This window comes from Marmota marmota, unplaced genomic scaffold, assembly GCF_001458135.2.
Source record: "Marmota marmota marmota unplaced genomic scaffold, marMar, whole genome shotgun sequence".
In the NCBI taxonomy this organism is placed as follows: Eukaryota; Metazoa; Chordata; class Mammalia; order Rodentia; family Sciuridae; genus Marmota; species Marmota marmota.
The window spans coordinates 1,367,304-1,391,013 of record NW_025999927.1 but is presented as its reverse complement, the minus strand read 5'-3'; the positions used below and the strand labels follow the sequence as shown (position 1 = coordinate 1,391,013).

General features: G+C 52.8%; 1 protein-coding gene across 1 annotated transcript; it reads left to right on the top strand.

The window, feature by feature from the left end:
- The first annotated feature begins 14,069 nt into the window (after positions 1-14,069).
- Egln1 (egl-9 family hypoxia inducible factor 1) lies at positions 14,070-23,039 on the top strand. The gene is made up of 4 exons (XM_015504327.2): positions 14,070-14,222; positions 16,923-17,059; positions 19,310-19,377; positions 20,702-23,039. The coding sequence occupies exons 1-4, from the start codon at positions 14,106-14,108 to the stop codon at positions 20,761-20,763; spliced, it is 384 nt and encodes a 127-aa protein (XP_015359813.1). The 5' UTR covers positions 14,070-14,105; the 3' UTR covers positions 20,764-23,039.
- The last annotated feature ends 671 nt before the right edge of the window (positions 23,040-23,710 follow it).

Below are 23,710 nucleotides of genomic sequence, written 5' to 3'. Positions count from 1 at the left end.
CAAGCAGGACGCTGCTGTGACTCTGAGGATAGCCCCCAGCCCCATTTCTGAGTTATGCATCCAGGCGCCCCAGACACTGCAGCCCACCCCTGCAGGTGCCCGGGAGAGTCCTCAGGGTTCAGAGGAGGCACACCAGCACTAGGTCACTGTACCCCTCTTGGTGAGGCAGGGTCTTCAGCACTTGCTCTGAGGGAGGGCAAGGCCTGCTGTGGATGGGAGCAGGTGGCCAGCCAGGGCTGGGAACCTTGTGCTGTCTCTGTGGGCCCCAGGTCGCTTAGTCTTAAACATGGACCAAGGGCTTTGGCCCTTACGCCTTAGTAAAGGTGAGTATTAGGGATTTCTTTTGGCCTAGGGGGGGCATGAAAAAATCACCGAGACACTAAGAAAGTTTAGGAACCAGGGAGAGACTGTCCTTCCCAGAAGCTGCCAGGAGCAGAGCAGAGTGGAGCCCAGAAGGTTGGGCAGCAGTGGGCGCGAGCAAAGAGGACTTGGTTCTGCACAGAGACAGTTCATGTTTGCTAGAAAAGCCTCGGGTTGTTAGAGAAGCAGGCCCAAGAGCGCCATGGGTGGGCTTGGAGGAGGCGAGAAGGGCGGACATGAGACCCTGCCTCTGATGTTGCCCTCAGGCCAGCAGCATTGGTTTGTTGCAAGAAATGCAGACCCCTGCCCACTGTGGACTGAACCCGTATGGGCACTTTGGATGAGGTCCCGTGACATGTGCTCATGGCAGCATGTGAGGCCGGATTGTCTCAGGTGGGGACAGCAGCGCTGTTTGAGCACTTCTGTGGCAGCCATTCCTGCTCAGCACGCGGGGTGAGGAGGATGATAGGTTTAGGCACATTTAGAAACAGGCTGGGGTGAGAAGTTAAGGACTTTTCCTTCTGGTTGCCTCAAGTAAATAAGAAGCATCACCTAGTGAGTTAGGAAGTCTCAATGAAATGACGGCCTTGAGGAATGCCAAGAAACCCTGTGGGTCCCCGTGAGCTCGGACTATGTGGTTGTAACTTTTTCCAGTGGTGCAAAGTAGCCGGGGCCACAAAGATTGGACTCATGTAAACATTGGTTTGCAGACTGAGGTTAAGGAAAAAACTAGCTAGCAGTAATCTGTGCTGGACGCAGAGGGGCTGGAGCAGGGAGGCCGTGACAAGGAGGGTGACAGGGAGGGCCAGGTCTCCCAGAAGCCCACAAGAGGTCTCCACCCTGAAGCAGGCTGGCCCTTGCTGTATCACCAGAGGGAGGACAGTTCTTTCCTGTCAGGCTGCAGATATCCAGCAGGACTGTGTGATTGCTTAGATAATGGACAGTTTCACCCAGACATGACTGCTAGGATTCTGGATTCAGACTTCAGGGAATGGTGTTAGTCAACTGGGAACCACTTCCAGCGAGGGTGATGTGGAGGCCAGGTAAGACGGGACGCTGAGTACCCGATTCCGGGTAGGGGACAGTGGGTGAAAATACAGGTGTGGATCCCGGAGGCTAGGCGTGAAGGCTGGTTTGGGAATCAGTGTTGTGGTCACAGTGTAGCTGGCCAAGTGTCCTTTTGTTGGCAGGCAGAAGAGCGGGCTGTGTGGACACATTGTCCCATCCACTCATCAGCTCTTTGAGGTGGGCATCAAACCAGGCCACAGAGGAGGAAGTAGGTTTGGGCAGATGCCCAGTCACGTAGCCAGTTGTTGCTAGAACCAGGATTAGGAACTAGATCTCTCTGACTCAGGTGCACGCCCTCATCTTGAGCTCTGCCGTATCCTGAACCACCAGCTTCTGGGTGCCAACTGATACCAGAGGTGTTCGATTTTCTCAGATGGGAATGGCCAAAACAAAACCCAGAGCCCCGGCCTGTGCAAACCAGGAAGGAAATGTGTCCATAACTGCAGCCCTGGGTTCCAGCTGTCAGAAGGTTTGATCAACCAGGGGCTCCGACAGCATCAACTGGGGCGCTCCACTTTTCTAATGAGCTGTGTCTTGCAAGTTCTATTTAAGGGACAGCAGGACACCTCCTGGTTTTGCTGTCACCTCCTGGACGTGCACCAAGAAAGGGAGCCCCTCTGCAGGGGGTTCTGCAGAAGTCCTGCACCAGCCCATTGTGCTGACTGGCTGCAGCCAGTGCTGAGCGGCCCTGAGCAGGCTTGGGCCACATGTCCCCTGGAGGGTAGAGAGTAGGCCTCACTGGTATGGGGGCTGAGGACCATGGCCAGGGATCCCCAAGGAAACAAAGCTTATGGAGGGAGACTGGAGGCAGTGGATCCTGGGGAGACAAAAACTGCTGACCACCCCTGGGTGGGGTGGCCGTCAGCAGAGAGTCCAGGGCTGACTGGGAGAGATAGTACATGTCTTCTGCTGTGTCTTCACACAGCCCTTGAAGCATACGCTGCTGGGTGAGAGGACAGTGCTCGGTACACATGGGCTGTGGGTAAGCGCAGACTGCAGGTTAAGTGTAGATTACAGGTAAGTGCAGACTTTGAGCACATGCTCTTCAGTAAGGGTACTGTTGGGTGAGCATAGACCATAGGTACGCCACAGGTCAGCATAGACACTTAAAGAAGTGTGGGGTTTTTTTTTTTGTTGTTGTTGTTTTTTTTTTTTTTTTTTGGTTCTGGGGTGCTTAACCAGGGGAGCTTAACCACTGAGCCATACTCCCAGCCCTTTTAAAAGATACTTTATTTAGAGACAGGGTCTCACTGAGTTTCTTAGGCCCTCGCTAAGTTGCCCAGGCTGGCTTTGAAACTCAGGATCCTGCTTCCTCAGCCTCCTGAGCCGCTGGGATGACAGGCTGAGCTGGAATTGTGTCCACGCGTGCTCCTGGATGGTCCTGCCCCAGTACAGGTGACAAGTGGTGTCACTCTGAGCTCTGCTCTGCTGCTGCTCTGGCTGCCCTGTTCTCACTGTTGTGCCTACCTTAGCTGTGCCACTGGGGAGGATAGCGACTCAGTGGAGGCAGCCAGTCACTGGGCCACTGTTATTTTCATGTGGCATCTCAGTGAGTGAGTGTTAGTATTGTTGAAAGACATATGCATTAAGTGTTATCTTATAGTGGAAATTACTTATTTTTAAAATTAAATTGTTTTTTCTCTTTTCAAAAATTTTCTGCTTTATATTTTAACCTCATAAGTGGCTTTTAAAAAAATACATAGCTCTAAATTTTTTAAAAAATAATTTTTTATTTTTTTTTAAGTTGTAGATGGACACAATATCTTTATTTTATTTTATGTGGTGCTGAGGATCGAACCCAGGGCCTCACACGTGCTAGGTGAGCACTCTACCACTAAGCCACAACCCAGCCCCCCTAAAATTTTATTTTTAAAACTTTTTTAAAGTTATGTAGTCATTGTTATTTTTTTTAAAGAATTTTTTTTTAATTGTAGTTGGACACAATACCTTTATTTTATTTATTTATTTTTGTGTGGTGCTGAGGATCGAACACAGGGTCTCACACATGCCAGGCAAGCGCTCTGCACGGAGCCCAGCCCAGCCCTAGAAGCTTCTTATGCCATCCTTGAAGTGTAAACTTTATTGGGCTTGCTTCTTTTTTGTGGTGCTTGGGGCCAGGCCAATGCTGTATCACTGAGCTGCCAGCCCTCGGAAGTTCATTTTTAGTGTATCTCCAGAGAGTATGAAAACCTTTGTGTTGATCGTTAACCTTTGTAACAATTGTTTCAAAATCTTATCCAATATTTCTATATTGTCTTTTTTGAAAAAGCTGATTTTCAAGAATTTTATTATCAGAATACTGTATTCTAAGATTATCCTATTTATTAGAATTGAGTAGTCACAGAAAAGATAATGTCCTATTGTGTCCTTTTCTATCTAATAGTGACACCATGTTCTGGGGACTAAACGTGGGTGTGTGAGTGATGGAGGTCAGCAGGTCCTTCCACGTGGTATGTGAGTGATGGAGGTCAGCAGGTGCTTACACGTGGGTGTGGGAGTGATGGAGGTCAGTAGGTCCTTACACATGGTGTGTGAGTGATGGAGGTCAACAGGTCCTTCCATGTGGGTGTGGGAGTGATGGAGGTCAGCAGGTCCTTCTACATGGGTTTGTGAGTGATGGAGGTCAGCAGATCCTTTTACATGGGTGTGGGAGTGATGGAGGTCAGCAGGTCTTTACACGTGGGTGTTGGACTGATGGAAATCAGCAGGTCCTTCCACATGGGTGTGGAAGTGATGGAAGTCAGCAGGTCCTTAATGTGTGTGTGTGATGGAGGTGAGCAGGTCCTTCCACGTGGGTGTTGGAGTGATGGAGGTCAGCAGGTCTTTACACGTGGTGTGTGAGTGATGTAGGTCAGCAGGTCCTTCCATGTGTGTGTGTGAGTGATGGAGGTCAGCAGGTCCTTCCACATGGGTGGTGGGAGTGATGGAGGTGATCACGCAGGTCCTTCCACGTGGGTATGGGAGTGATGGAGGTGAGCAGGTCCTTCCATGTGGGTGTGGGGGTGATGGAGGTCAGCAGGTCCTTACACGTGGGTATGTGTGTGATGGAGGTCAGCAGGTCCTTTCACGTGGATGTGGGAGTGATGGAGATCAGCAGGTCCTTCCATGTGGGTGTGGGAGTGATGGAGGTCAGCAGGTCCTTCCACGTGGGTGTGGGAGTGATGGAGGTCAGCAGGTCCTTCCACGTAGGTGTGTGAGTGATGGAAGTCAGCAGGTTTTTCCACGTGTTGTTTGAGTGATGGAGGTCAGCAGGTGCTGCGCACTTTGGGCTCCACACTTTCTCACTCTGCGGTGCCACTTACATTTCTTGTCCTCCTCTGTGAAGCCCCTGATTTGTTATTTGCAGGAAGCAATGTAGGACTGGAGTCAGGCGTCCTGGGGTTTGGTCTGCAAGTTCCCGTCTCTTGGTTGGGTGGGACCTTCTGGGCCTCCCAGTGTGAAAGCTGCCAGGCTCCCAATATGCTCCCCCTGCCTGGTGGAAAGCGGTCCTGGGCTGGGCAGGAAGGTCGTGGGTCAAGTCCCTGGCTTCAGGGATGAGGACCGAGCCTGGGATTTGGTCTGAGTCCTGGTCACATGGAGTTCGGGCAGAGCAGGATGAACTTCCTGTCTCTGCGATGGTCGCCCCTTCTTCAAGGGGCTTGTGTAGGGCTAAGGGCAGGCAGTTCTTTCATGCGATCCCAGCAGCGCTTGATGAGTGGCGTCAACTGGGACGCATTTCACTGGGCACATGCCTAGCCACAAAGAAACAGAGACAGGAAGCACCATTTAGAACGGGGGACACAGCCGGGCGGGGAGCCCTCAGGCCTGCTCACGCCTCGCCATCTGCCAGCCATGTGGCCGCTGTTCAGTGCGCCAAGGCCCTCATCCTTGTTTCTGGAAGGAGGGACAGAGTAGACCTCTCAGCAGCTAGTGTGGGCACAGAATGGGATAATAACGACCAAACTGTGGGCTGGGGCTGGGGCTCAGTGGTAGAGCACTCACATAGCATGCTCAAGGCCACATAAAAAAGGAAATAAATAAAGGTGTTGTGTCCTACAACTAAAAAAAAAGACCAAACTGACCACAGTGCCTGGCACATAGTGGATGCTCCTAGTCATGATGGCGCAGGTGTTTGTGGAAGAAGAAAGGAATGAAGATCACAGAGCACCTGGCTGTGCCCCCGTGCTAACCCTTCAAGGGACAGGTGCCCCAGGCACATGGCTCCTCCGGGTCTCTGGCTGTCGGGCACAGCTGGCACCAGCAGTGTCCACGCACCAGCCTCCATGACTGGCACTTCCTGTGTGCTAGTCTGTTAGAGTGATGGAGGTCAGCAGGTGTACCAGGGATTGAACTCAGGAGCACTCAGCCACTGAGCCATATCCCCAGCCCTATGTTAGCTTTGCCAGTGGCATCCTGCTGTGGTCTTCCCTTCCCAGGCAAGGGAAGTGGAGCAAAGAGAGGTGGGAAACTGGCCGAGTGACTCAGTCAGGGTGATGCGCTGAGGATGGCCGCCGTGTCCTCGGTCTCTCTTCCTCCTGCTACTCCACACTGCCTTCCATGGAGTGGGGAACAGTTTTGCCAGCCAGGACACACACCTGAATTGTGTCCTGTTGACTTGGCCCTGTGTGCCTGAGACCACAGCTGCCATGATGCGTGTTCTCTGGGCCACCCACCCCTTGTGCAATTCCTGCTGTGCCTGGCATGCACCTTTGGTCCCTCATTTTGTTTTTTATTTTGGGGGGGTACCAGGGATTGAACTCAGGAGCACTCAGCCACTGAGCCATATCCCCAGCCCTATTTTTTTTTAAGTTTTTCTTGTACTTGTAGCTGGACACACCTGTGTTTTTATTTATTTATTTTTACGTGATGCTGAGGATCCAGCCCAGCACCTCACACGTGCTAGGCGAGCACTCTGCACTGAGCCCCAGCCCCAGCCCTATTCTGTGTTTTATTTAGAGATGGGATCTCACTGCGTTGTTTAGCGTCTAGCTTTTGCTGAGGCTGGCATCTGCCCTGCTGGCTCCCGAGTGCTGGAGTCACAGTGGCCTTGCTGACAGTTCATGCTAAGCTCCAGCCCCCATGCAGCCGCCCCCTCTCTTCTCTTCATTGGCCAAAAGCTTGGGGCCACCCTGTGTGTCATGCCCATGCCAATCTTTCTGGAAATACTGCTCATCCTGCCTTCAAAAGGGAATAAGTGTCCGGCCACTTGGCACCTCTGGTCTGAGCAGTCGGTCATCCAACGTCTCAAATGACTGGGCTTGGAGCTGGGCTCTCTGGCAACTCAGCTGGTGACCAAGTGAGTGCCCATATCCCTGGGTAGCTCCCAGGGGACGGTGAGCTGCTCAATCCTGGTGTGACTGCCCCCTTACCATCTCCACTCCGGCCCTTCCTCATCTTATCCAAGTCTCCTTCTGTCCCCTCCTCTCTAGCTCCTGTCCTCACAGCACCAGGTGCCGTGCCCCCAGACCCTTGCACTAGCCAGCCTGCGCCCTGCACACTCCTCCTCTGTCCCTTTCAGGCTTGCTCATGCGTCAGGTCACCTGGCCCTGGGAACACACCGCCCCTCGGCATCTCGTCCCCTCCACCTCTTCATGACACTGTCTTCTAACGACGTCTTGTACTATATACCTACTGTCTTTGTGTCCCTTCTCCTGCTAGAGCGGGCTCCTTGGAGGCAGGTCCTTTTTGTTTTTCTGTCATTATTATATCCCAACATCCAGAATGGGGCTGCCCATGTGGCAGGTGTTCAGTCGGTGCCTGCTGTAGGAATGAGCGCATCCCAGATGCCTCATGCCTCATGGAGGGAGGGAGGGAGGGACGGGGGAGGGGGACAGATGATTTGCCCCGCTGGGGAGTGAACCCAGGGAAGCTCTACCACTGAGCTGACCCCAGCCCCTTTAATTCATTATTCTGAGTTAGAGTCTTGCTAAGCTGCCCAGGCTGTGCCCTATCACTGAGCCGCACCCCTCCCCACCCTTTTCACTTTTTATTTTGAGACAAGGTCTCGCTGAGTCCTCCAGGCTGGCTTCATCCTCGGGAGCCACCACGCCTGGCTGGTCTTGCGATCTTCCTGTGCTGTAGTCCATCCTCCCTCTCCATTCCCACCGTGCACTCCAGCCTCGTCGTTCACCCATCAGTGACCTCTTGTTCCATGTCATCTTGACAGGTAGCCTGAGTTACATTTGTGAAACTGAGATATGATTTTTTTTTTTTTATTACAATCCCAAACTCTTTGCCAACCAGGGTGGAGAGTAAAAAGGAGAGGCTTCAGGCCTCACCCTGTACTTGGGGCCTGTGATTCAAGGTGGAGCGTCTGGGGGGCTCTGTGCTGCAGGCTGCAGCCCAGGTGGAGAATTTGGGGGTCTCTGTGCTGCAGCTGCAGTGCAGGTGGAGAGTCTGGGGGTCTCTGTGCTGCAGCTGCAGCCCAGGTGGAGAGTTTGGAGGTCTTTGTGCTGCCCAGGTGGAGTGTCTGGGGATCTCTGTGCTGCAGGCTGCAGCCAGGTGGAGAGTCTGGGGGTCTCTGTGCTGCAAGCTGCAGCCCAGGTAACCTCTGGCAGGTTAGAGATTCCTGCTCTGCCCAGGAGGTGGACTCCTCAGCCAGTGCTGCCTCCCCACTTCTCCTGCCATCCATGTTCATTTGGGACTTCTCTCAGGATACAGTGTCACCGCCCCCCACCCCATTCCCTGCACCCACCCCCCAGTGTAAACCCTGTTCCCTCTGCTTGGAGTCTAATCTGCTCTGGCAGACTTATTTCTGGATCTGCTTGCTGGTCACTTTCTCTATAATGTCTTTCCTGGTACCATTCCTGTGACAGGTGACCATGCCTTTGCTCTTGGGCGTCTTGGAGGGAGCTACTGTGATGTCTGCACCTGGTGTCCCCGTGTGACTGGCCTCAGCGACACTTGTCCTCTGGGTCTTTTCCAGAGCTGCTGCTGATGCCCAGGGTCTCCCACTAAATGCATGCCCTGATCTCCCCAGCCCAGCTTCTCAGTGTGTTACCATGAGAGCCAAACCCGCCAAGCCTGGCGCATGTGCAGACCTGTGTTAGCAAGTAGACTCTAACAGCCTTGCTCAGCGCTCTCCAGCTGGATGAGGTCCCTACTCTGCATCTTGTGTGACCTCGATGTGCATCTTCTCTGGGAGGTTTATTCAAGACAGAGGTGCCCCTCTGGCTTTGGATTCAGCTTACTCCAAGTGGGATCCGGCAGCAGAATTCCCTGGTGGGGGATGAACCACAGAACCATCAGGGACCCCAAGGTCTGGGTGCAGACTCAAGAGTGGCCCACCAGGGCTCTGGTAGGAGCCGGGCCAGGGATGACATCGGGGCAAACCACTCTTTCTGAAGCTGCAGGGACTTCTAACCTCCACCTGCCCATCATAGACCCCTGGCTTGGGGACAGCAGGACACTGGCCTCACCTCAGTGAGGTGGGTTGGAAGCTCTCTGGGACTGCCATGTGTTTGCATGTTGACTGACTGTATGAACCAAAGTGGGGGATTGCCGAAGGCCTTCCTGCTTAACTAAGTACCTCATATTAAAATACGCCACAGGGGCTGGGGATATGGCTCAAGCGGTAGCACGCTCGCATGGCATGCATGCGGCCCGGGTTCGATCCTCAGCACCACATACAAAGATTTTGTGTCCGCCGATAACTAAAAAATAAATATTAAAATTCTCTCTCTCTCTCTCTCTCTCTGTCTCTCTCTTTAAAAAAAAAAATAAAATAAAATACGTCACAGGAGCACAGGAAGGATGCAGACGCTGTCACTGTGTCATCTGGTGGCGGCCGGGAACAGAAGAGCTCTCAGACATGAGTAGAGAAAGGATGAGCAGCTGACAGGAAGTGGGTATGGGCAGGAGCGGGGCAGTCCAGAGTTACGTGGCCGAGAAGCGTGAGAAGGTTTTCTTTGTTTGCAAATGTAAGATGTATTGAAAACATTAAAAAGACAGATTTTTACTTATCAAATCGAGCTTAAAGAATCAAGCTTAATGTCTGGGGCTGACAACAGCAGGCAGTGGTGGCCCTGGCTGAGAGCCAGTGGGCAGGAGTGGCCCCCAGGAACATGGGCGAGTGTTGTGACTCCCCACCCGTCGTTCAGTGGTTGGGAGGCATCGGGGTGTTCCAGAGGGTAGACCCCTAACCACCGTCAGTCGCAAGGCTGAGGAAACCTCCTCTGTGTCCTTCATTCACAGCGGACAAAGACTCAGCCAAACATCAGTGGGAGTTGGTGACGGTACGCTGGCCGTGGCCACTTGGTCACCGCATTGCTGTGATGGGGGCTCTTGGCCTCAGGGAGCACCTCAGAATCAGGCCTGTGCCCTCGCCCTCCCCCTCCCCCACCGCTGGCAGCCACAGAAGACGGCCCCCAAGTCCACATCTGCAGCCAGGGTCCCAGAGCTGTAGACTTGCATCCCCAGCTGCCTTCGGAGGAACCGCGTCCCCAGATGAGCCCTTCCACCCAGACCTGTGTCCCCTGCAGCCTGGACCCAGGCACACCCGCTGCCCCTGTCCACCTGCTGAGGCTCTTCTCATGCTCCACTCTGGCCCCCCACCCTCCCAGGGCTGTCTTTTTCCCAGGCTCTGTTCCGCTTGGTCTTTCCCTGTTGCTCTTCCCCATGTCCATCTCAGAGGCCACTGCTGTGTTTCTGAGGCACAGTTCTGACCATATTGCCCCTACCCTAAAAATGAGGGATTCCTTGTTTATATTGAACACATGACATACTCTTTAACGGGGCATTTAGGGCTAGACCTGTCATCCTAGCAACTCAGGAGGCTGAGGCAGGAGGATGGCAAGTTCGAGGCCAGCCTCAGCCACCTAGTGAGACCCTGTCTTACAAGTAAAAAGGGCTGGGCGTGTATCCCAGTGGTAGAGTCCCTGATTCAGTCCATCAAAAATGAAGTGAAGGCACTTTGAGGCTTGTCTGCAGTCCACCTACACTCCACCGTCGTCCCTAGGACTGTGTGCAGCAGTCAGCAGGCACCACACCTTCCGTGTTTCCCGGCCTCTAAGCCTTCACTTACGGGCCCGCTCTTGGCAGTTGCCTCTGCTTCTGTTGCGAAGCCTGCAGTGGGTCTATCCCAGCTGGGACCTGCTTGTGCCTTTCTCCTGTGATGGGGCTGGTCCAGAGCCACGCCTGCTCCCCCCCGCCCTCCTCCCTCCCTCTATGACCTGGGCTCAGGAGTCCGGTGGTCGTGGTGTTCCTCCTGCTCATAGCGTTGTAGCTCCTTAGCAAACAGGGAGTCACTGCTAACCAAAGTCAGGAGCAAGTACGGGACTTCAGTGATACTTTTGATTGTATATTTTACTGAACGAGATTGAGCTTTAAACCCAGCAAGTAAAGAGCCTCACTTTTAAAGTGGGAGGATTCTTACAGAAAACTCCACTTGCCTCAGTCCTGCTCTCCTGAGAACCTTCTTCCCACAGAGCCACTTCTGTAGGCCTCTGGCTGGTGGCGGGTGGGTGTGGAGACTTCCTGGGCCTGCCTGTTTCCAGGCTGGCTGTGCTGCCATTCTCCCCAGCCGTGAGGTCCACTCCAACCATGAGGTCATCCCCAGCTGTGAAGTCCACCCCAGCCGCGAGGTCCACCCCACCTGGGAGGTCCATCCCAGCTGTGAGGTCCACCCCAGCTGTGAAATCCACCCAGCCATGCAGGCCTCTGAGGAGCTGGGGAGGACTCCTGCTCGTGTCCCTGTCCCACCTCCGCCCCTTCAACCTGGCAGAGGTCCTTCTGGGTATCTGTGAATGGGGGAAATTCCTGGTGCCTGCCCCCGAAGGTAGCCGTGAGGACATGAGAGGAGGGTCCCTGCACTGGTGCCTAGGCGGCCTGTATGAGCAGGATCATCTGACCCTTTCCCCTCATTCAGGGTGGGCGTGGCTTGGTGACCACAGTGTAGTCCTCTTAGCTGTCAGTTTCTATTTTTAAATAATTCTCTTGAGAAAGGGGGAGAGCCCCAGCCAGGGCTGGAGCAGCAGCCCTTCCAGGCCTGTCTCCCCGCTGAGCCTTCCGTGGACGCCTTGGTGCGGGCAGTAACGCCTGCAACCCCAGAGGGATGGCCCGGCGGCTCTTCCTTCCCTCCGTCCTGGAGTGCAAAGCAGAGCTGCGGTGTTTCTGGTCTTGAGGACACGCCGTCGTCGTGCGTGTTCTTACACACGGGGACGACCCGTCATGTGTGCCTTGCAGGTTGGAACAGGTTTTCCCCATGGGAGGCTGAGGCAGGCAAGGCTGTGTCCCTGCCAGGTGGCAGCTGAGGGTTGTGGCGTCAGCACCTCACGGGGAATTAACCGTGCTGCTTCTCTTCTGACACCAAGCTGCGCTGTGCTTGCTCTGTCCTTTGACAAAGCCACCGCATGGCCTTTCCTAGGCTGGTATTGGAAGTCGGTGGAATTGGCAGGTTAAATGCAGTCTGGTGGTACCCCATCCCCTCTGCTGACGTGTTTTCAGTGACTCCAGAGTAAAGGACACATGGTGGTGGTGGCCACTCTGAGAAGCACGTGTAGAGATAGGTACCAGGTACTTTAAGGACTGGGGAACTTGACGTACTTTATGAGTCTGATACGTGCGTCTTTTCTTTTTAAAGTCTCACCTGGAGTTTAGGTGTAAGAAACAGCTATACCCTGCTCTGGTGGACGGTCAGACAGGACCTCACCTGGCCTCTCGTTTCCCGGGGTGGCCCCAGTCTCCACTTGGCACACGTGTTCTGGGGTGCTGGGCTCCTCCTGATCACTGCTGAGAAGCTCCTGGCTCCCAGGTCCTGGTGCCTTGCTGGACGTGCTCACCTTGGGTGCCGCCCACTCACAGCTGCCTGGCGTCCCCCTGACCCCTCCACCTGGATCCCTTGCAGTCCTGCAGTCTCTGCCCTCAGAAGACCCTCTTGGCCATTCTCTTGGGCTTAGCCTCCTTCATCCTCTCGTGGAACCTGCGGCCCGCGTGGTCTTGGCCCTGGCTGGCCTGCAGTCGTGGTGTTTGGGCACGTGGCTTCAGCGCCAGCCTCCCACACCCACATGTCTGCTGGCTCACGACCTCCCCCTTGGCTGCCCTCGAGTTCTTGAAGGTGGTATAGCATTGGCCTCGTCTGTGTCACCTCAGTTGTTACATGTAAACCACACAGGGCGCTTGACAAGCGGCGGGCCCCAGCTGGCACCGTGCAGGTTATGCTGGGTTTGCCATAGTCCTCCTGGTCACGTCAGGTTGGCGGCTCCTCCCCGACTCTGGACTTCAGAGCACTGTCCACGGTGCTCATCTTGGCTTGCCCTAGGCCTCTAGCCCCTGGGCTGGTGCCCTCTCTAACCTCCTGCGGCTGCCCTGCCCAGGCTGGGCTCCTGTCATTTTACAGAGAGACGCTTCCCACTGTCTGGCTTCCTCACGTGTTCAGGGGCCCACCCAGAGGCAGAGTCCAGGGTTGGGTTGAGTGCAGGACTTTGTTTCATTCTCCACATGTGCCCGGTGTGCATCCTGCACACAGGTGCCGAGTGGAGGGAGGACTTTCCTTTCCTCCTCCACAAGAGGGGCGGGCAGAGGCCTGATTCGACGGTCCCAGAGGAGATTGCCGTACAGAGGTCTTGGCCTCCTGTCTGGGCTCCTAGTCTTGGCAGCCAAGGGTGCCCAGGCTGGCCACACTGTCCCTCTGGCGCCCTCTGGCCCTTGTCTTTGGTCTGCTCTGGGAGCCTGGCTCTGGCAGCTGGTGATGCAGAATGGCACAGGCTCCTGCTTTCCAGTGCTCCTGAGCCTCGCGCGGTTCCCCGCCATTCCCCAGCGCTGCCAGCTGAGTCAGGAGGAGCAGAGGTGTGATGTAGGGTGGTCAGCAGGTGTCAATGAAGAGCAGTAGGTCAGGGGTCCAGGAAGTGGGGTTTCAAAGGATTCTCGGAGATGTAGCCACCAAGGTGCTATAGCTGGGCAGCGGAGCGTGAATTTTAAAAATCAGCGTCCTTTGCCTTAAATGTCCTGGTAGTAATTTAAGGTTCGAAAGCTCTGCACTGGTCTATCCGCTCCAATACCTGAAGAAGGGCTTTCAAGAGCAACCGCCACCTTGAGTATCTTTCTGTTTTCCTGATAATTCCTGGGAATTGTTCTCAGATGACTTCTATCAATTTCGACCGACTTTCATGCACACACCTGGAGGGTGCTGTTTGGGGTCTCTCCCTCGTCCTGCGTAACTCCCCCCTGGGTTCTGCAATATGTAGTATTATAAACAGAGCCAAAAATGGTCTAATGATCTGAAGAGGGTTAGTCACAGGTGAATTAGTGGATTCTTTTTTTAATCACTGACATTATGTGGACTGATACTTGGAATTGACAGTCTGGATTGTGCCCACCCAACTGGTGCCCTCCAGAACATCGGGGTTTCTGGGAGGGTCCATCTGTTAGATGAACTGGTGTCCTGGGGCAGCTCAGAGAGGACCCCCAGGACACTCGCCTGGCCTTGATCCTCAGTACGTGGGAAGGTCAGGACTTGGGGCCCTAAAACCCTCTGCCCTGTGCTGTTCTGAGCAGGGTGCTGGCTTGTGACCTCCATGGTGGGACAAGGGTGCTGTCCACAACGGTGCAGCTGTCCTGTGTTCTTGACGAAGGCCAGTGGTAGACAGGCTTTCCTTCTGTCTGTCGAGAGTGTGACTTGGGCAGAAACCGCCGTTTCTGAGGAGGGGTTTCATATCCCTTCTGTTCATCATGGACTTTAAATCATTTCGTTATTGCAGGCCATGGTTGCTTGTTACCCCGGCAACGGGACAGGTTACGTGCGGCACGTTGATAACCCAAACGGAGATGGAAGATGTGTGACGTGCATATACTATCTGAATAAAGACTGGGACGCCAAGGTATGCCGCCTCATCGAGCATGTGTCTTCTCACACGAATTAATGTTCATGCTTCCCCTGGGCCACAATGTCTAACACGTAGGACAATTAGATTCTCCCTTAAATTTGCTTCAGTCCCAGTATTAGGAATGGATTTTTGTAAATTGAAACAAGTGTGAATGTATTTGGAACTGGATACTGATGTGTCTCAGACACTGAGGGCCTGTAGGTGACAGTGTGGTGTTGCGCACTTGAGCCTCCCAAGGGCAGGGGCTGGTGCATGAGGGCCGGGGCTGACCTCCTGTGCTGTGGGCGGGAACTTGAAGAGAGTAGATCTCGTATTCAGGGTTCTCACCATGGGAAAAGAAAGGGGGCGCCGTGGACACTGGAAGGATTTTATCCTTTGGGAGGGAAGGATTTTATCGCCCTGGGTGGACCTTGGGTCCCTGCATGTTATGTCCTGACCCATCCAGTGGAATACATTAAATATGGGCACCTTTTGGTGTATTGATTATTCCTCAATAAGACTGCATGAAAAGGTACTGTTATATCTTTAAAAACGAATTGTTACTCCAGATAGTGAAGGCTCTATCTGGAATTTAACTTTTACAAAAGTGACCTTATTAAAATAACTTCCTTTAAATAGTTTTTACAAGAACACTTCTGGGAACAATTGTTTGTCAGGGTTTTGGTGGCGATCACCAGCAGTCGTTAGGAAGCTCTGAGTCGGCCAAGGCATGTGGCGCTGCCCTTGCAGGCCAAGGCAGTGTTGTATCCCTCCCTCGTCCCAAGCTGACGACCCTGGGAGGCCCGGTAGAATGGTGGTGCGAGTGAGCTCTTGTTTTAAATGTGTGTTCCTTTCATGTTGTTAACCTTAGGTGATTTTCAGACATGCCACATGTTCCTGCATTGCAGGCTGCTTCAACTGACTATGATGGGTGATTTTTTAAACTCTAAAGAACAACATTTAACAGAAAAGTGAATGCGTGTAGATCACAGAGTTTCATAGAGTGAACGTGCTTCTGTAGCCAGGGCGATTTTAAAAAACCAAATAGCCTTTAGAGCCCAGGTCCCTGCCCAGTGCACACAGTGAGGTGAGGTGACCCAGTGCTGGGTGTGCGGAACCCGTGCCTGCCCCGAGAAGCAGGTCCAAGTGGAAGGTGCTCTCGGGGCTGCAGCTGCCCCCGGGATATTCTGATTCAGAGCTCCCTTGCCCTGGTCCAAGTTCAAGGTGGAGGGAAGTCCACTGCTAAGCAGATTCTGTAGCATATGTCACAAGCCTGGTCCCACTGCCCGGTGTTCACAGTTTGAAATGGAGAAGTTCATGTGGTGGCTTACTTCACGCCCAGGGCACAGAGCAGGTGGCCTCAGGCAGAATCTGAAGATTGACTTTCTGGTCAGATTTTGAGGATAAAGGGAAGCCAGAGACAGGTTCGCCCAACACCTAGCTTCTGGATCTTGTTAGGGGCTCTGTCTCTTGTGACCTAGTCATGCCGTGATGCTTCTGACTCGTGCACAGGCAGAAAGCCATCTGTGGAGTTTTTGTGAGTAGAGCAGTCCACACCTTGCGAATGAGCCTTAAGGGTGGACAATGTGCAGCTGCTGTCCTGGGAGCCGGGTCAGAGCAGAGAGGGCACAGACCTCGGAGGGCACACAGTTCAGCAGAGGACCAGGAAGGGCTGTTGGGAGGTTCCCAAGGAGGAGTGGAAATGTTGGCCAACATTGCTCCTACAGGGTCTTTCTTGGTGGGCAACTGCTCCGGTCCAGCAACTGTCTTCAGAGGGGAGGGCCAGGAAAGAGGGACGGTTCTCAGCCCCAGTCTGATGCCTAGGGACTCAGGGACAACAGGACTTGAGGGAGGCAGGCCAGGGTCCCAATAGCTGGCACCTTGTCACTGGGGATGAGCCTCCTGGGCGCATCCTCATGGGAGCACAGCAGGTTCTCCCAGGGAGTTCTTGCTGTGCTCAGCCATGCCATGGTCTGTGCTAGGCGTTAGAGCTCCGTCCCACTGTGGAGGTCCCCCAGCTTATGAGCACAGGTCCTCGGGTTTGCTCCCTGGCGGGTGGCCTGGGCTCTCTGCCTTGTCCCCTGCTCTCCACCCGGGGCCACATGGCTCCCAGAGCAGCTGACGCTCAGTCAACACTGGGATGACCCCAGACAGAGAGTGGTGTGTTCAGGAAAATAAGAACAGCCTTGGGGGTGGCCTTGAGGGCACTCGTCACCTGTCATCTGGCTTGGACAGGGAGCCCATGGGCTGATGGTGACAGTGAACAGAGCCACCTCTGCCCTATGTGCCGCTTCTTAGGAGGCACTAAGTGTGTGACTGTCCCAGCAAGTGTCCTTGAACTGTGGAACCCAATGTGAGAGAGGGAGCCCTTGGGTCACTGCTGACCAGCCATCAGGATGTCTTGAGCAGCCATTAGCATATAAGTAAGACAGATTGACTGCTTTTCATACTCTCAAGAATCATCTGAGGGCTTTTGAAGTCAGATACTATTTGTCAGCTTCATCAGGTCTTTAAAACGCCCAAGGCCAGGGTGGGTTGTCACTGCCTCAGTGAGGACCCTTAGAATCCAACACACCTTTGCACCTTATTGACACACCTTTGCACCTTGTTGACAGAGATAACCCCTGAGTTTGACATGGGAGGTGGCCTTTTCCCTCTGGGTTCAGTCTATAGCACCTTTGCTGTTTGTACTCACACATTTGGCTCTCTTCCTAGGTAAGTGGAGGGATACTTCGAATTTTCCCAGAAGGCAAAGCCCAGTTTGCTGACATTGAACCCAAATTTGATAGACTGCTGTTTTTCTGGTCTGACCGTCGTAACCCTCATGAAGTACAACCAGCATATGCTACAAGGTAGTATCCCTTCCGAAAGTGTGGTCAGGGTGGTGGGGCAGGAGGGGGACAGCAGGTGAACGGCACCCAGGTGTGGTGGGGCAGGAGGGGGATGCCAAGGTGAACAGGGAGCTTCCCTCGGGTCCCTCTGACTTGCCAGGCCTCTGTCACACCATTGTCACCTTGTGCGTGGTTATCCCCAGTTAGTATTGAACGCTGTGTCCAGACACAGAGTTTAGTCTATGGCAGTCTCTTTCGGTGGGTAGGATGGGAAGCACAGGCCTCCTGGTCCCCAGCACTGGCTGCTCTGTGTGCCTGCTAACTGTCCGTCCCTTGGTGAGAACATTTCACTTGGGCATACAAAGATAGGGAAGCAAAAGGCAGGTTTTTAAGGGTAGTAAAGAGACCAAAGAGAGGGATAGTGTGGGAAAATGGACAAGAGTAGAAAAATCAGAGGTGACCAGTGCGGAAGTGAGGAGGAAAGGGGATGCAGGAGGCGGGCACTCGCGTGGCTGTCCCAGTAAGCAGCATTGCTCCCTGTGCTTCTCTACAGAGTGGAGCATTTGAACTGGTTACATTTAAAGCATTCTTTAAACGTGGTCAGTTTTTACCATGTGTGATTCAGTTAAGATGTGTAGCTTGTTTGACTAGAAGATTCTGCAGACATTCTTATGAAAGTCTGCATTGGTAGAAGACAGTCCTGTTTCCTGGACCCTTCCTCCCTGCTAGGGAAGGGGCTCTGCATGCTCTGGTGAAACTGCAGCCCCTTGTGGGGGCTGGGCGAGGTGTGCTCTCCCTAGCAGGGCTGTCCCTCGCTGTGTGGGGCGCTGGCTTTGCTGATGCTCAACCCCTCTGTGCTCCAGCACTCTCCTTCCTTCCTGACCATGCTGCCTCTGTATTTCCATGGGCCACTGGTAATCCAACTTCATCCTTATTAAAACATAAAAATTCAACATTCACAGGTTTTCACAAACTGGGTAGCAAGCTGGGTGGCATGTGGCGTCATATCTGGACCCCAGTGAGAGTGGTGGGGTTGCAATGGTGGCCTTGCTGAGCCCCGCCTCCATGCCCACTGCTCTCTCACTGGTCCTGACCCAGAACCTGCTTCACAGGCCTTCCTTTCTATGGAGTCTGAGTTTGGCTGGATCATGTCCCACCTAGATGAAGAAATGACAGACATTTTGGGTAGTGAAAAATGCCAGGTGGTGTGGAGGACGAGTGCCTAGGAGTGGCAAGGAGGAGAGGGCCATAGTGAGCCAGGCGGAGGCGGCAGGCAGTCTGCTGCGACCTGGGCATGTCGAGCAGCCCAGGAGAACACAGGACTCTCAAAGGCACTCTAGGGGAAGACAATGACAGGTGGTAGCTTGCAGCATTTCTGTAAGCACTGGGGCTCTCAGGGAGTGGGTGCAGACATCAGAACTCCAGTTATGACGCAGCTGTAGGTTAGGGCATGAGCAGAAGGCAAGATCGAACATCTGAACCCCTTGCTGGGTACCAGGGCTGCCCAAGAGAGTAGAAGCTGTTGGTGGTAAGAAGGGTATGGTACCTTACAAGGGAGGGTGGGGTCTGGGTCTCACCTGGGACCTTGGCCACAGACAGACCTGTGCACCACAGTGTCCCCAGAGCTGCTGGTGGCTCTGTGGTGCGCCACTCCTCAGATAATTTGCTGGCTGTCTCTGGCCTATGTTTCTCCCCCGTGAACACTGGCCAGGGTCCACAAGACGTTTGGCCGATGGCAGCATCCTCCTGGGGAAGGGGACTGGAGCATGTGTTCACTCCTGTATATGTCCCTATGTGTTCCTAGCGGGTGGAATTGTGTGCACTGGGTGGTCAGTAAACCAGGAGTGTGTCATCGTTTGTGGAATAAGTCCTGAGAAGTCTTTCATGAAAATGAAGTTCAGCCAAACTGCAGGCGTCAAACACAGTGTGATGGTTTTGGTAAAAACCCCAGAAGCTTGTCAGTGCCTTGTGAATCCCAGCTGTGGCCTCTGGGTTGTCCCTGTTAGAATGGCTGTGCAGGGGGTGCCATGTCATCCCTCTCCTCTCGTGGCACCTAGGTGGCCCTCTTTCCGCCTGCCTGGCTAAGGGGTGCTAGGAGAGGCAGGAAGTCTCTCTTGGGCAGTTGGTGAGTGAGATGGCACGTCACCCAGTGTGCCTCATGTCGTCCAGGCCAGGCACAGCAGTGGCGTGGCGAGTTGCTGACCTGCCATCAGGCACATACCACTGTCCCCCATTGTGACCATTCTTATCCTATTCTGAATTTTCTTTTAGGTACGCAATAACTGTTTGGTATTTTGATGCAGATGAGCGAGCTCGAGCTAAAGTAAAATATCTAACAGGTAACGTCATTTGGGGCCAGGGAGCTCTGGTGCAGAGATGCCTGGGACCAGGGGGCATGTGCAGAAAGCCCAGGAACTTTGCTCACTTGGGAGCACCCCCTCTGTTGCCGGTCCTTCATGCCCTCAATGAAAGCAGGACTCTGTGTGTGTATGTGTGTGTGTGTGTATGTGTGTGTGTGTGTGTATGAGAGAGAGAGCATGCATGTGTATGAGTGCGTGCAGCATGTGTGTGCGCTCAAGAGGGTGTGTGTGTGTGTGTGCGCGCACGCCTGTGTGTATGAGTGCCTGCAGCGTGTGAGTGTGTGTGCGCATGCCTGTGTGTGGTGCTAGGGATCCAACCCAGGCCCTGCATGTGCTAGGGGAACGCTCTACTACTGAGCTACACCCCAGCCCTAAAAAGGATTGAAGTCATCCTTGCTGTCATCTTTTTTGTGGTACTGGGGATGGAAGCCAAGGAGGGCTGTGTCACTGAGCCACATCCCCCCACACCCCCGTGCCTTTTTTATATTTTATTATTTTTGAATCAAGGTCTCCGTTGTCCAGGCTGGCCTCAGACTTGCAATCCTCCTGTGTCAGCCTCTCAAGCTCGGAGATTCTGGGCTGTGCCAGAGTGCTGTTATCTTTAGCCAGCAGAGCCCTCCGAGGATGAGGCAAGTGTGGGACAACAAGTTCCAAGGAAGTCATTCAAACTAAGCTGAGTCTCTGTGACTGTCCTTTTCAGTCACCGGCTGCTGACCTCTTAGTGCCAGGTTTCCGGCTGCCTCTCATGCCCTTTCTCAAGGCACATGCTCTAAAGAACACGAAGTCAGCCAGCACAGGGAGGTGAAGTGAGAGGTCCAACCAAGTCCGCTCGGCAGACAGGCACCCTGGCTCTAGCTGCGCGTCCCTCCTGGCGCAGCTGCCCCCATGGGCCCCTCTCCTGAGCAGCGCGTCCTGGTTCCAGGTGGTGTCTTCCTTTTGACCTCTCCACTAGTGGGCTCCGTGTTGGCATCCTGATCACGGTATTTCCATGGGCAATTGGTAATCCAACTTCAGCCTTTTATTAAAACATAAAAACCCAACATTCACACATTTTCTGTATATTTTTAAAGCCATTATTTGCTTCCAGTGGCACTCGGCACTTCCTGTTTTAAGGTAGTCCAGTGGCTTTTTGAACACAAGGAGACAGTCACCACCTCTGTGTAGAGGATGCTTCCGCTCTCAGAGGTCTGCTGCCAAGTGAGCGCTTGTCCCTGCAGAGCCCACTGGGCATAGTGAGGGCAGCTAAGGTGCTGTCCCAGTGCCAGGCACGCCACATACTGAGCATGTCTCCTCTCCTTGGCAGGTGAAAAGGGCGTGCGGGTTGAGCTCAACAAGCCCTCCGACCCCGTCGGCAAGGATGTCTAGGCCGCCCTTGACCAGCAGCACCCTCGTCACCACGCGGCTTTGGACGAGTGGAAGGGGAGGACCGCAGACAGGCAGCGGACCGCCTGAGGACAAGCAGCTCCCCTGAGCTTCGTGGGGCAGGAGCCTTTGCTGATCTGAACTCACGCCTGCGGCTGCCGCCATAGGGAGCACTCCAGGACTGTCGCTTCCCCACCTGACGTGAACAAGTGCCCTACGTGGAATTTTCATTCTTATATTTTGCCAGATCTATCATCTAGCTGAGTTCATTTCATCTTTCTCTTTTTTATATCAAGTTTGATTTTGGGGTAATTTTTGTATGATTAGGTACAATTTATCAAAACTGAAATGAGAAAAAAATTACAGTATTATTCCTCAAAATAACATCAATCTATTTTTGTAAACCTCTTCGTACTATTAAATTTTGCCCTAAAAGGCCTCTCACGATAATTGTCCAGTGACTGAGAGTCGGTTTCTTTGGGCTGGAAACAAGGGAAGGAGCACTGTAGTTGCAGCCGGAAGCCCAGACTGCCTTCTTGTCCCGCCGTACACTGATCTGAACTCTGAGACCCTGCTGTGGCGCGTCCGTCGTCTCTGTCCATGTGAAACCTGACCGTGAAGCGGTTGCCAGTGACTACCAAGTAACCTTGAGTCCCCGTCTTGCCAGAAAAAGTGCACAATAGGAAGGGTTTATCTTTTCACTTATTTTTTTTTTCAGAAACAAAAGTGACTAGCACTAAAGGACGTGAGGGTGTCCCGAGCTTCAGGTTCCCAAAATAAAGGGCTCTCTTCTGCTCTCAGGCGTGTCCTGTAATCCTAGGTGACGTAATCCCATTTCTTCCTGGGCTCTCCTCAAATTGACTGTCCTTCTAAATTTACTGTTGCATCTCTCCCTGGCACTAGGGCTCATCTGACCTGCAGATGAGAACTTGGTTCTACTGAAGAGCACCAGGGGGGATAAGGATGCATCCAGGTGGACAGGTGTGGCTGCAGACTCCATCCACATTCCCCAAATGTCTCTGCCTCCTTACCAGCCCTGAAAGATGTAGGCTTAGCTTAGAAAAGCAGAGAACACAAAATCAGATATTTTTACATTTCATGGATTTTCTTTTTTTACTTTTTAGAAAAGAGGGACTATTACAAGATCCCACAGGCTTCCCGAACCTATTAAAGACTGAGTTGGGATAGGTGTCATAGGCGTCATTTCCCTGGTCTTGAGCAAAGCCCAAAGGATGGTATCCCTATTTTGCATGAATTAGGTGTTAAGACCTTGCACCCTTGGGTTTTCTATCTCTGTCCTTGATCTTCTTTGCCAAAATACAAGTATACAGAAATATTTCTGTATATTTCAACCTATGACAATTTCAGCATCTGTATAGTTTGTATTCAATTAGAGACCTTTTCTATGGAAAGCTCAGTAATTTTTATTAAAAGATTGCTATTGTTCATGTAAAACATGAAAAAAGTTGAGAGAAACTGACAGTGTAAACTTGGGGGACCAGATGCTCAGAGCTGTGACCTCACGCAGCAGGACTCGCAGGAGAAAGGGTGGTGCTTTTCTCTCCCAGGCTCGGTCCTTTCCCGCCCTCTCCTCTACTCCAGATGATCAACGGCGCCTCTCCAGCAAGTGCCCATGCCGGCCTGGGTGTTCGAGACTTGGCATCCAGCCTGCAGCGCCCTGCTCCACCTCCGGCCCGGCTCACAAGCACTGTTATGCAGCGTTGGCAGGAACTGCTCTGTGTTGGTGGAAGGCTTGTTGGATCCTCAAGACGTACAGCAATAGCCTTTTAATTTGGGAGCGCTGTTGTCCTTCAGATGGATACCTCTGCAGATGTACAAAGTATCAGATTCTACTGTCTATGGGTTGTGCTTGCCAGACAGGTCTTAAATTGTATATTTTTTGGAGAGGTTTATATACTTTCTTGGTGATACATTGTGAAAAGATCAAGAAATCAGCATAGCCATTTCTTTAATATCCATTTAAAATCTATTCATTTCATGTTAGTGGGACTGTTAACTTGTCACCAAGTAGGACTCTATTTAAAACTCTTTGTGGCCTATATGTGTTAATTCTGGTTAAAGATAAAGCTTCATAATGCTGTTTTTTCAACACATTAACCAGCTGTAAAACACAGACCTTTAGCAATAGCAGGCAAAGAATTTCAGGATAGACTACAAAGTCATGTAATTTGAAAAGCAGTGTTTCATTATGAAAGAACGCTGGAGTTGCTTGTAAAGCTAATCTAATTAAAAAGATGTATAAATGTTCTTGAAAAAGATTTTGGTTGTCACTGCAGCTCTTTGTTTCTGAATCCACTACCACGCATTGCTCTCGCGAGGGCCCTCGGCTGGGCCGGCTGTGTGCTTCACACCTCTCCAGCTTAGTCCAGGACACCTCTTGTAGGTGACTACAGGGAAGAGAAGACAGCAGCGGACACCGAGTCCAGCAGCCTCAGGAACGTCCCTGCTCTGCTTCGTCCAATTCTGTCTGGAGTCTCAGGCTTCGAGTGTGCTCAGCACTGCTGAGAGTCTGTGTCATACTTTGCTGCAAAAGGAATGGGTGTCAGGCACCCCCCGGCCATCTCAGGTGTGCTTCTGAGTGTGTAGCAGAGTGTAGCTGTGTGACCACCTGCTGCAGTGAGCCAACACACCTGCCATGTATCTCTCACGTGATGTTCTTAGTGTGGTGCTTTTTCATGTTTTGGCCTAGCTTAGGGCATTTGGAGAACTGTACCAGGATGCATAGCTGGGTGGATTGGTGGAGAGGGCACATGAGTTAGAGGTGAAGACTGATTGAATTAGGTGGTGTGATCAATGGATCTATTTAGTTCTGGTTCAGCCATTTAATCGTGTGACCTTCTGATCCTTTTATAATCTGAAAACAAGCAGACTTACAGAGGTTTGTGAGAGCTGAATGATACAGTGTGCAAAGCACCTTTGTGCCTGGCGC